This window comes from Gobio gobio, assembly GCF_949357685.1.
Source record: "Gobio gobio genome assembly, chromosome: 2".
Classification (NCBI taxonomy): domain Eukaryota; kingdom Metazoa; phylum Chordata; class Actinopteri; order Cypriniformes; family Gobionidae; genus Gobio; species Gobio gobio.
In genome coordinates, this window is record NC_137098.1 from 69,487,766 (window position 1) to 69,500,641 (window position 12,876).

The 12,876-nt window shown below is 45.4% G+C and overlaps 1 protein-coding gene across 1 annotated transcript; it reads right to left on the reverse strand.

Annotated features, from left to right (window-relative positions):
- Positions 1-9,323: 9,323 nt before the first annotated feature.
- Positions 9,324-11,795, reverse strand: LOC307118627 (C-type mannose receptor 2-like; the record flags this gene model as incomplete). Its single annotated transcript, XM_079804311.1, has 4 exons — positions 9,324-9,688; positions 9,854-10,192; positions 11,310-11,666; positions 11,759-11,795. The coding sequence occupies 4 exons, from the start codon at positions 11,793-11,795 to the stop codon at positions 9,324-9,326; spliced, it is 1,098 nt and encodes a 365-aa protein (XP_079660437.1).
- Positions 11,796-12,876: the final 1,081 nt, after the last annotated feature.

Genomic DNA, 12,876 nt, shown 5'->3' on the forward strand with positions numbered 1-12,876 from the left:
TAATATAACATTTTTATATTGTATATGTATATGAGAATGTGTATATATAATATTATAATGTTGTATATAATAATATAGACACAGCCACTTGATTGAGCGATTTATTTGTGATGGAATAATTACTTTATCATTTTATTGGAGGTTTACACACATGTTGTACAGTTAATCTGAGCCGTGCATTAATTTAAGTGATCACGGATATTATGGGAGTGGCTTGATGCAGCGCAAGAGATGCAGATAATTTGATCTTGACCCTTAAGAAACTTTAATACTGTCACGTTACAAATCTGGTCCAAATTGAATTAAAAATTAAATTACAACATTGAAATAAAAATGTAAAGGGTGTACAAATACTGTATAAAATCGTGAATATAAATAATTGGTAATCATGTTAAAAAAAAACAAAAAACATTTATCATTTATCTATAATAACTTTTATGTTGGTTTGGTGGTTTGGCTGTTTCCTTATAAAGGTCCAGAAGGTGGGGTTTTTCTTGTATAATTTGTCAAGTTTTTTGCCTGGTGGCTTTTTTAATTATATGATGTCATTACGTTGCTGTCTTGACGCCACCCAATCGCTGCATTGCTGATCGTGGTTTCGAGTATCGATGCATCTGCCCTCTTCAGGGAACACAAGAATGCGCAGTGATCTTAGATCATTTAATCCAGATATTTTAATCCAATCCGCAAATTCGTTTGAAGAACCAAATTAGCCAGAGATCAGTTATCACGATTAAAAGATCTGGGATCTGTCAAATCATCTCAGATGTAATAAGCAACGTACGAAGAACGAGCCCCTGATGTACAGGGGCAGAAGAGCACGTGTGTGTTTATCTGGTGGAGACTGGAGAGAGGGTGATGAAGGAAGCCTGTCATCAAAGGCTTTGAGTATACTACAGATATGAATAAAACATACATTTAAATCTTAAGTTATATTTTATTTTTATTTCAAACAGAGTTATTTAAGCACTTTTCTGATTCTTGATGTCTGTGCGTTTGCTGCAGAGCTTCTGTGGTTGACCCTTGCTCAAGGAAACCTTCTGCTTATCAGTTCAGTGTTTAGCCCACTACACCACAAAAGTCATAAAGCTATAATACAAATAGCATGTAATTGTAAAAATATTAAATTAAATATGGCAAGAAATGGGATGCTGACAACATGAATTGTAAAACGTTTTAAGTAGTCATGCTGATGGAGAGCAGACACACGGATGTTTGGAGCAGACATCAGCAGTCAGATTGTCCCGCACATGTTCTCCCACTCTTGCTTCAAGGTTGTGGGGTACAGGAGGGACGGCTGGGACAGGTGAAGGTGTTCACGGTGGTCAACTGCTTCATCAATATAAAGCTGCAGAATTGGTACAGCTGTGTTGAGAAGGCAGCAGATGTGGGGTTCACCGTCTGTAAATGTGTGATAGTTTGTTAAAACAATACGTTTGAATAAAGCTTTGTTTCATGTGTTGGTGACTTATTCATTTGTGATGTTTACTTTTATTCATTCTTTTACTCATTAATTCATGTTTCCTATTGTTGTCAGTAAATAAAATATTTTATTAACTCATGCATTTATTCATTGCTTGACTGAATGTAAATGACCATTAAACCCCCAATCACTGAAGTGGGCTTTCAAAACACGGCATCATGAAGCTTCGAAGCGTTATGAATCAGCGAGTCGATTCAGCGGTTTGAATCGCAAAATTTCAGCAGTTTGGCGGTTTGACACGCGATCCGAATCATCATTCGGCTCATTGATTCATAACGCTTCGATGCTTCATGATGCCGTGTTTTGAAATCGTCATCACTATGTAAGTCGTTATTTAGGGTTTTTTTGCGCACAAAAACTATTGTCGCCAATTCATAAAGTTATTTTAGAACCACTGTAGTGAGATGGACTTTGTAACGACGTCTTTAGTACCTTTTAAGGGTCTTGAGAGTGTAAAGTGCCATTGTGTCAATGGAGGCCTTTCAGAGCCATCAGATTTACACTAAAATATCTTCATTTCTGTTCCGAAGATGAACGGAGGTCTTACGGGTGTCGAACAACATGAGGGTAAGTAATTAATGACAGAATTATATTTTTGGGTGAACTAACCCTTTAATCTTAATTTATTCTGTATCTTTCTGAATTCATTATTTTAGTCGTGTCCGTGAGGAGTAAGTAGGAGTTACCGCAGATCTCTCTGCCAGGGCAGATCATACTGGGGACCCCATAGCGGGAGCATTGAGCCATGCATGAGGGAAAACCTGATTTCTGACTGCCACTGTTATTATAAGTTGCAGTTTCCGTGACTATCACTAAAATTACACGTTTTGTTATGAGTAAACATGTGTGACTCACTTAGAGGTAAGATAGTTCACCCTGCAATCCTCTGTAATATCAGAACTGACTAATCTGTGTCCGTTAGAGCAAGCGAAACCGGACGCTTAGCCTATTTGCGACTCCGGGTCCCATGGAGGAACGAATATTTGAAAATAAGTGATACTAAGGAAAATCAACGATCTAAATTAAATCGCAACTAATTGTAAAATCTGTTGATAAACTCTAAATGTAGCAAACTTTATGGAGTCACTTAGAATTGGAGTCAGATAAAATTATTAATGTAGTCAGATTAATAATGAGATATCAATAAATTAAGAGAACTTCACCGACAGGCTGAAAAGGCTTACACGCAGAATTCCTTTTGACCAAGCCATTAGTATCCGGTTTTTGGGCTAAATGGATGGAAATTTACAAGACGAATTAACACAGATGACGAACATCAGGTGAAACTCAAATGACAAACAGCTGATGATGATGATGATGATGATGATGATGATGATGATGATGATTAATGTCCATGGTGACTGATGATGACAGGAAAACAGAACAAAGGAAGACATGTGACAGATGATAACAAACTGAATGTCCATGAAAACAAAACCAAACAGAACATAACTGTGACAACTACACACTGCTTCACTGTTACTTTAACACCCTGCTGGTGGTTCCCATATAAACACAGGGGATTTTATAATCATAACTATAAAATATATTTTCTGCCTTATTCTGTGTTAAAAAAAGAGCGTCATCAAGTGTGACTATAAGAGTGACTATTATGTTTTTTACATTGTATAAAATCCATGATGACTTAATGTACCCTCAAATATGATAATCCATGTGTGAGGGACCCCCATCCTAAAAGGCATCTGTCTTTTATAAACACCCAATTAATACACAGAACAATTCATATTATAGATATAAAATTAGTTTTGGTTACATTTATATTTTGTACTACTCACTGTAGTTTATATGCATTATTTATTTTTTGGTTTATTTTATTTGAATCCATACATATTACTCTATTTAAATGTTAATCTAATTTAACCCATTTAATAGATTAATAACTAAATAATATATTTTTATTTTAATCACACTTTTTTATTTATTAAGATCTAATTTATTGCTTCACTCATTATTTTAATCTTTGATTTATTTGTGTATGTTTTTCAAACAGACACAATTGACAATCAAACTGTCACGCTGTCATGTAGATCCAGAGCACAAGACGAAGTAGAAATCCAAAGAAACCTTTATTTAAATCCACCAACTGAAATCCAGGAACTCACAGGAGAAAACTGCTACACACACAACTAAACATGACTAATACCAGACAAAAAGCTTACAGTTTAGACACCTGAACAGAAGACACACATCAATCAAAAACCAGGATGACAAACAGAGGTGACAGAACATCTCAGTTACGTATGTAACCCTCGTTCCCTGAGGAGGGAATGGAGACGTAACGTTAGTGACTAATGAATGGGGGTTTTGCTTAGAAGCCTATCATCTTCGAGATCTTAGAAAACGCCCAATGGCAGTGCCAATGCCATGGGCATGCGGAATATGCATACGTAACTCCGCCCCACCGCGCGGGTATAAAAGGAAGTACGTGGCAATATCGCATTACGTTTACCTGCTGAGGAGCCAAGACTGAACTCCCGGCTGTTCCAGCGGTACAGCGGAGTGGCAAAGGGACTTTACGTCTCCGTTCCCTCCTCAGTGAACGAGGGTTACATACGTAACCGAGACGTTCCCTTCCGTTCAGTCACTACGACGTAACGTTAGTGACTAACGAATGGGGGTCCCAATAAAATCACACCACTCGGCTGTCTTCCAGTGCCCTGCGTAAGACTAGTACGGACGAAGGACTCCCACTTAACACAGGATTACCAAGGTACACTGGGAAGTATATTCCAGGTGGAGATATGCCATGATGCCTACCCGTAGGGAGGACTTAGAGAGTACACATATGACCCGCTAAGGGCTGCATATGGGAAACTCTGGGGAACCCGCCAAAGGAGGACTTTTAACCCCAGGGTGGTGAAGCCGCAAAGGGAAGACACCTGCTCACTAGGAGGCTTACGGTGGAAATACACGTGTGGGGGTTGCCAAAGGGGGGCACACGGGGCACCTGGCCGAACACGAGGGTCTGGGCTCTAGAGAGGGCAGACTGAACTAGTGTCGGCGTCGAAAGTGCTGGAGGAACTCAGGGCTCTCGGAGAGCTCACCTGAGGAGAATAATCCCGAGGCGCCGTGCGCTAGAGCCCAGGAGGAGGCCACACTCCGAGTGGAGTGGGTCCTAACCCTAATCCCAAGGGGACACGGTCGACCTTGCTGCTGGTAAGCCAAAACAATGGTGTCCACAATCCAGTGAGACAGCCTTTGCTTTGAGAGAGCTCTTCCCTTCCGCTCTCCACCATAACAGACAAAGAGCTGGTCTGAGGTCCTGAAACACCGCGTCCTGTCTACGTAGGCGCGGAGAGCGCGTACTGGACAGAGCAGTGCCAAGGCTGGGTCTGCCTCCTCCAAAGGCAGCGCTTGCAGGTTCCCTACCGTGTCTCTAAACGGAGTGGTGGGAACCTTTGGCACATATCCAGGCCGGGGTCTCAGGATCACGTGAGAGTTAGCCGGCCCGAACTCCAGGCACGCTTCGTCAACCGAAAATGCCTGCAGGTCCCCTACCCTCTTGATGGAGGCCAATGCGGTCAGAAGTGCTGTCTTCATAGACAAGAACTTAAGATCTACTGACCGCAAAGGCTCAAAGGGAGGCCTCTGCAGAGCATCTAAGACTACTGAGAGGTCCCAAGAGGGTACGAAAGACTGGATTTAGTCTCCTCGCTCCCCTCAGGAACCTGATGACCTGGTCGTGCTGACTTACCTTTTTGTTCTCCAAGAGATCGTGGTGGGCAGATATTGCGGCCACATAAACTTTAAGGGTGGAGGGAGACAGCCTTCGCTCCAACCCTTCCTGGATAAACGAAAGCACAGACCCGATCGGGCATTTCCAGGGGTCTTCTTGGTGGGAAGAATACCAGGTGACGAAGAGGTTACACTTCAATACATAGGCGTGTCGTGTAGACTCGGCCCTAGCGGAAGTGATGGTAGCCACCACCGGAGGTGGTAGGGTGCTCAAACCTGCCGCGCCCCATTCAGGAGCCACACGTGGAGGTTCCACAGATCGGGACGCGGGTGCCAAATGGTGCCCCGTCTCTGAGTGAGGAGGTCCTGTCTCAGAGGAATAGGCCAGGGAGGGGCTGTCGCAAGGAGTAAAAGTTCAGGGAACCAGGTCCGGCCGTGCCAATACAGGGCGACCAGAAGGACCTGCTCCTTGTCCTCCCTGATCTTGCACAAGAGCTGTGCGAGAAGGCTCACTGGGGGAAATGCATATTTGCGCAGGCCCCGCGGCCAGCTGTGCGCCAGTGCATCCGTGCCGAGGGTGCCCTCGAGGCAATTGAGGTTGCAGGCGGCACTGGGGTCCTGTCCAGGAGCCCGCGGCTGCTTGTCCATTGCAAATGGCACCCCAACCCGTGGCAGAGGCATCCGTCGATATGACAACATGCCTGGAAACTCGTTCTAAGGGCACACCGGCCCGTAGAAAACTGAGGTTCGACCACGGGGTGAGCGTCTGTAAGCAGGCCCGAGTCACTTGGACCCGGAGCGTGCCAGACCGCCATGCCCATCTCGGGACTCGGTTGCGAAGCCAGTGCTGAAGCGGTCTCATATGAAGCAATCCGAGCGCCGTTACCGCGGCAGCAGATGCCATATGCCCCAGGAGCCTCTGAAATAGTTTCAGTGGAACCGCACTCTTGCTCACGATTTGACGGAGGCAAGTCAGCAGTGACTGCGCGCGCACATGGCGCACATGGCGCACATGGCGACCGAGTCGATGTCCATACCGACAAAAGAGATCCTCTGCGCTGGGCAGAGTTTGCTCTTCTCCCAGTTGACCCGAAGTCCCAGACGGGCTAAGTGTTGGAGCACTAGATCTCTGTGTTCGCACACCTGAGCTTGAGAGTGGCCCAGTATGAGCCAGTCGTCGAGGTAGTTCAGGATGCGAACCCCGTGCTGCCTGAGTGGCGCAAGGGCTGCCTCGACAATCTTCGTGAAGACGCGAGGGGACAGAGATAGCCCAAATGGTAGGACCGCGCACTGATATGCCCGCCCCTCGAAAGCAAACCGTAGGAACAGTCTGTGTCGAGGAAGGATGGAGACATGAAAGTAGGCGTCCTTCAGGTCGATCGCTGCAAACCAATCGGCTGGACGAACGCATTCGAAAAGGCGTTTTGCTGTCAACATCCTGAACGGAAGCCTGTGAAGGGATCGGTTCAGGACGCGCAGGTCCAGGATCAGTCGTAACCCACCGGTTTTCTTGGGTACAATGAAGTAGGGGCTGTAGAAGCCAGACTTCATCTCGGCCGGAGGGACAGGCTCTATCGCACCCTTCGCCAGCAGGGTGGCAACTTCCGCACGCATGACGGGGGCGTTGGCCCCGACCATGGTATGGCGGACTCCCCTGAAACGGGGAGGAGCCTGCGCGAACTGAATCGCGTAGCCGAGCCTGATGGTCCTCGAGACCCAGCGGGACAGCCCCTGAAGCTGAAGCCAGGCTCCCAGGAACTGCACCAGCGGGGTCATTTGGACCACAGACGTACCCAGGGTGGGGCAGCGAGGCAGCGTTACCGGCCAGGACGTGGGAGGCGTTTGGGCGTCCTGGTGTGGGGGCATGGATACTGCTCTGAAAGGAGGCTGGCAACAGAGTGGGATGCGAGTGGCGGGACCCGAGGGTGGCGCGCACTGTCATCGCCGGACTCTGGCTGCTCAGGGATGGGATTGTCAGTTCTTTCTTTAACCACAATGGGGTGCTGCTGACCTGGGGGCCAGCAGCGGAAATAAAGATTCTCCCCTGGCCCTCCACCGGGGGAAGGAGTGGCCCTGCTGCCATCTCCTGGAAAGAACTGCCCATCCCTGAGCTGTCTGCATCAGGAGCGCCGCTTAGCCTGGCGTTTTTTCGCAGGCTGCGGGGCTGGAGCGGACTTGGGCGCCTTCCTGCGGCTTCCTCTGCGCGGCCCGGGTGAAGGCTGAAGGAGGAAGGAGCCGCTGGAGGGCGCCCTCGGCGGCGAGCAGACTGAGCAGACTGTGCGGGCGGTTGGGTGGAGGCAGCAGTGGACCGCCGGGGCAGTATATGTTTAATGGCCTCAGTCTGCTTCTGGGCGGCTGAGAACTGTTGGGCGAAGCTCTCAACCGCGCCGCCGAATACCCCCATCCTAGGATATGGGAGCTTCGAGGAAGCGGGTTCGCTCACGCTCACGCATATCGGCCAGTGTAATGTATAAGGAAAAAAATGATGTATGATGTATAACTGCTGTGGACATCACCTGGCCCAGGGAGCGTGCAGCCACCTTCGTCGCCCCGGAGAGTGAGGTCGGTGGCGGCACGCAACTCATCTCTGAGTCCTGGGTCAGCTCCGCGCTCGTGCATGTCACACAGCAACTTGGCCTGGTAGGCCTGAAGAGTTGCCATGGCATGCAACGAGGCGGCGGCCTGCCCCGCAGCTCTATAGGTCTTCGCCACCAGGGATGATGAAAACCTACAGGCTTTGGGGGGGTGCTTTGGGCCGCCACGCCAGGTCGAGGCACTCTGCGGACACAGTTGTATCGCAACAGAGCGCTCGACTGGGGGAACCCCAGTGTACCCTTTAGCCGCGGCCCCATTCCAGGACCACGCAACCTCCTCATGCACCTCCGGGAAGAAAGGTATTGGGGGCGTGGCCGGACAGGTGTCCGGAGGCTTCCACTTCAACCCAAGTGACACGGCTGCCCGGGAAAGCATGGCTGTTAGCTCTGGGTCCGACTCGGGCAATGCTGGCACACCCGAGGGTGGCAGCACAGCCGAATCATCCTCAGATGACTCTAGCCCACCTTGAGATGCGGTGGCTGTTAGCTCTGGGTCCGACTCGGGCAATGCTGGCACACCCGAGGGCGGCAGCACAGCCGAATCATCCTCAGATGACTCTAGCCCACCTTGAGATGCGGTGATCGACATCTCCTCGTCTTCCGCGGCGCCAAACGAGACAATCGGGACAGCAGGAGCCTGAACGCACGGCGGGTTCGGTGCATGAGAGGGGGGTGTGGGCCGAGGCATGAGCGTCGGAGCTTGATTCCACACCATCAACCTCAGATCACCCTGGCCACCAGCCAAAGTGCCGCCTCGCGTGGAGACCGAAGATTGGGGTGTGGCAGAGGGGACTCTCGCCCCGGCATCAGCACGGAGTCTTGATCGCAACACCGAGATGGCCATGTTCCTGCAGTGAGAACATGAGTCATCCACAAGCGCCGCCTGAGCGTGCTGAAAGCCCAAACACGTCAAACAGCGCCCATGCCCATCAGAAGGCGAAAGAGACCGACCACACCCATAAGTACACGGGCGAGACATCCTGAAAAAGACGTGCCACATGTAAGCTCTTTTGTGAGAGGAAAACCTCGCAGTCGATGCCGAAGCGCCCAGGGAAACACACACCAGCTGGATACAGATCACTGCACAAATCAGCAGGCAGGAAGTATGTGATCGCTGGAACGCGCTGTAACACCAACGCCGACTGGAAGCCTGCTCGTCTCGAAGAAGCTGACGATAACTCAGAAGGCTTTTGGAGTGAAGAGGTAGGTACCATTGGCTCCGAAGCAGATATTAGTGAAATAATATTAGTGAAAAACATAAAGACATAAACACACCAGATATGCAAAGAGATTCTTAAAACACACATATATTGTGTTAGTATTTTAGACGTCTAAAGAACAGTAATCATTAGTGTCAGAAAACTTTGATAAGATCACATTATATCATGATAATTAACACAGCAATAAACTTCAATAAGACTTTTAAAGCACAATTAGTAGATTCACTTAGAAATTACTAAAGAACAAATCAAACAGATTAAAGTAAATAAGAAAAATAATGAGGAATAAAAACAGTGAATGTGGGTAAACACACAAACATTCACATGTTTTCACTCATAATTTGTGCAGATGAAGTTGAGTTTGTGGCTTTCAGGAAGGCTGATCCAGCGCTGATCTCCTCCAGACTGAACTGCTCCTTTTCTCTTCTCGAGGCTGCAGTTTTCCGGTGTCGTTCCGTTCCCTGGAGCCCAGTTCTGATAGCACACGATCTCTCCGCTCAGCCAGATCCACATGTTCATGATGCAGTAGTTGTGTAAACCCAACCACACCTCCGCAGTAGACGCCCCTTTAACCACATTCATCACACGACGCTGCATCTCGTCTGAATGAACCGAGACCAGATCCACATGATTCTTTCTGCAGTATCTCAGAGCTTCAGACCACGTCCACTTCTCTTTTATCAGAATCAATTTATCTGGACACAAAACAAACCACAAGCAAAAACTAGAGAGAGACTGATCAAAAACAACATGCAGAACAAACACTGTGGAGGAATCTGTCATGTCAGACATGTAGCGTGAACTTTAAGATATCTGGAGCTGATGGATGGATTGTGTGTGTTCTGTGAGGATCTGCTCACCTTCATGACACACAAAAGGATATCGGTCGCTGCAAGGGAAGTCACCCCATTGTCTCAGAGCATCCTGTTCGATCCCTGTACAGTTTTCTCCAGCATTATTAGGTTGAGTAGGGTGCCAGTATCTGAATGAGGAGTTCCTCTGATCTGACCACTGCCATGAGTCTCTGAACAGGCCGATCCAGACATCATTAGATATGTGACTATCATTGATGAACTTCTGAATCTGTTGACTCTCATTCTGGTTCCTCACACTGACCAGATCAATGTGATTCTGTCTGCAGTAACTCTGAGCGTCTCTCCACTTCATCGTCTGATTGACAAAGACGAGTCCTGTGTTCGCTTTAAGAGAAACGCATGGAAACAGATTCAGAGTCAGTTTGTTCATTATTCTTACACTGATTTATGGTTTGGATGTGAATAAGAGCAGCGGTGGAGCATCAGAAACATTCAGAGACTGATTCTACAGCTGATGATATACTGAATATTCTCAATATCTTCAGGATTATTTTCAAATATATAACATAACATTTGTGAACATTCTGATGATTTTAAAGCACTTTCTATTTGTCCATTATGTTTCCTTACAGTCTCTCTGAAATACTGGATTCAGACACAAAGAGCTGCATGAGAAAACAAAGGATGATGTTACAATGCAGCTAAATGTGTTAGTCAACTAGTCCAGAAAAAAGTACTTGGACTGTAGATCAAAAAAATAATATTTGCAGTGTATCTCAATGCATGATTGTTAATGGACTATTATTTCTACAATAAATTAATCTACAAAATACTGAAGAAATTACAGGTTTATGTTGAGATCCTCAAGGCTGAAAATATCAAGTTGAGTCACTGCTGTATATTTAATATCAATATCAATCTCTTTCTGTCTTGCTTTTTCTCTATATTGGCTCTATAATTGCAGGTTCTCATTGACAACAACAGATGAATGAAGTATTTTTTCTTTCTATAGCCACTGACTCAACATTGAAGGTGTGGCAGATAGCCACAGTCTCTTCTATATTCATGATCAAATTAAAAAGTAATATATATATATATATATATATATATATATATATATATATATATATATATATATATATATATATATATATATATATATATATATATATATATATATATATATATATTTGTATTGCATTGGAATTTGGTATATGGTGCATCTATAAATGAACGGTTGTAATTTCTTGTAATGAGAATAGCACTTATCATTCTATTCATTGTCTGTCTGTCTAATTTATTTATAAAAAAAAAAAAAAAAAAAAAAAATATCTGTTCTGTGCTAGATTAACTGAGAATTGTTACAGCACTTGCATATTGTTGATTTTGTTGCCCTTGGACTGCTCTAGCTGCTTCTATTGCCCTCATTTGTAAGTCGCTTTGGATAAAAGCATCTGCTAAATGACTAAATGTAAATGTAATTTTAAATAGCTGCACTCACTGTTGTTGCAGATGAAATGACTAGCATAACTACAAGTCAAATCATGAAACTGTCCATTCCGCATCATTCCACAATCATCTTTGCCTTGTGGTTGTCCAGATCCCCAGTTCAGATCTTGCGCAGGTTCACCTGAAGACCACTGCCATTTTTCAACACCCGTCTTCTGCAGCCCAATCCAGACATACTGACGACCTCCATCATTCACACTCTTCTTCAGCTCGTTCGTGTCGTTCATGTTGTCAACGGTGGCCAGATCTGTGTAATTCTCTCTGCAGTATCTCTGAGCTTCAGTCCAGGTCTTGCTCACATTTATAAAGTGATACTGACGCTGAACACATTCAGATACGGAGCAGAGAGCTGTGAAAGAGAGGGTTTGATTTAATGCTTTTCATAACAGGGTCAAACCTGATGAAACTATAAACCATAAATAAAACAACAAACACACTCACCAATGAGAAGAAGAACGAAATATAGAGTTTGGTCCATTTCTGAGGAAGAAACACATTGAAAAACTCATCTTAGAGTAAAACATGATCATGTAAAAAAAAAAAAAAAAAACATTGGAAGTTTTAGCAATCATTCAGACAATATTAATATCTCAAAGTCTAATTGTGTCTGAAGAATGAACATGTGAGTTGTTCTTACTTTAGAGGTTGTGTGTTTCTGTCCTGAGTCTGATGTTTCTGTCTGCAGCTTTAAACTACGTGATTATTATATCTGCTCTCCTCCCTCAGTGCATCACATCATTTGTTTATTTCTCTGAAAAAAGCATTTCATTTTTCTTCCTTATTTATGTGTTTCCACATCTTTTCTCTGTTGGTTATTGTTGTTCTCTGCTGTAATTCTTTGGAAACATGTTAATTTGAATGTGAGTGGAGGATCTGTACGTGTATTGTATTTCCATAGAAGCTTCACAGGAAAAATCCACCTCAACATTTGTATTTTCTATTCTTATCATTTGTTTTCCATGTTCTTTCACCATTGATACTGTCAGTATATATATATATATATATATATATATATATATATATATATATATATATATATATATATATATATATATATATATATATATATATATATTTATTTCGTCTCTGGTTACGTATATAACCTAGGTTCCCTGAGAACAGGGAACGAGACTCTGCGTCAGCTTGACGCTACGGGGAACGCCCTCGGTGTGACAGGTGTCTGAGCTACAATCGAATCACATCAGTCCTACTGACTGGCAACAGCCGATGACGTCATCCAGATGCGACCAGGAAGTATAAAAGGGCTCCTCTGCCAACATGACACCACCCTTCGTCTTCAGGGACTGTTTGGCAGGCAAACCCTGAGGCATGGCAAAGCGACGCAGCGCTTTGTGCGCTTTAGGTTCCCTGTTCTCAGGGAACCTAGGTTACATACGTAACCGGAGACGTTTCCTTTCGAAAGGGAACTCGCGCTGCGTCAGCTTGACGCTACGGGGAACGAAATACCAACGTCGCCATGCCGAGGGGAGTCCATGCCCACTGGCAGTGACAACTGTCAGAACAAGCAAATTCAACTGAAATGCCTGAACCACCCCCCT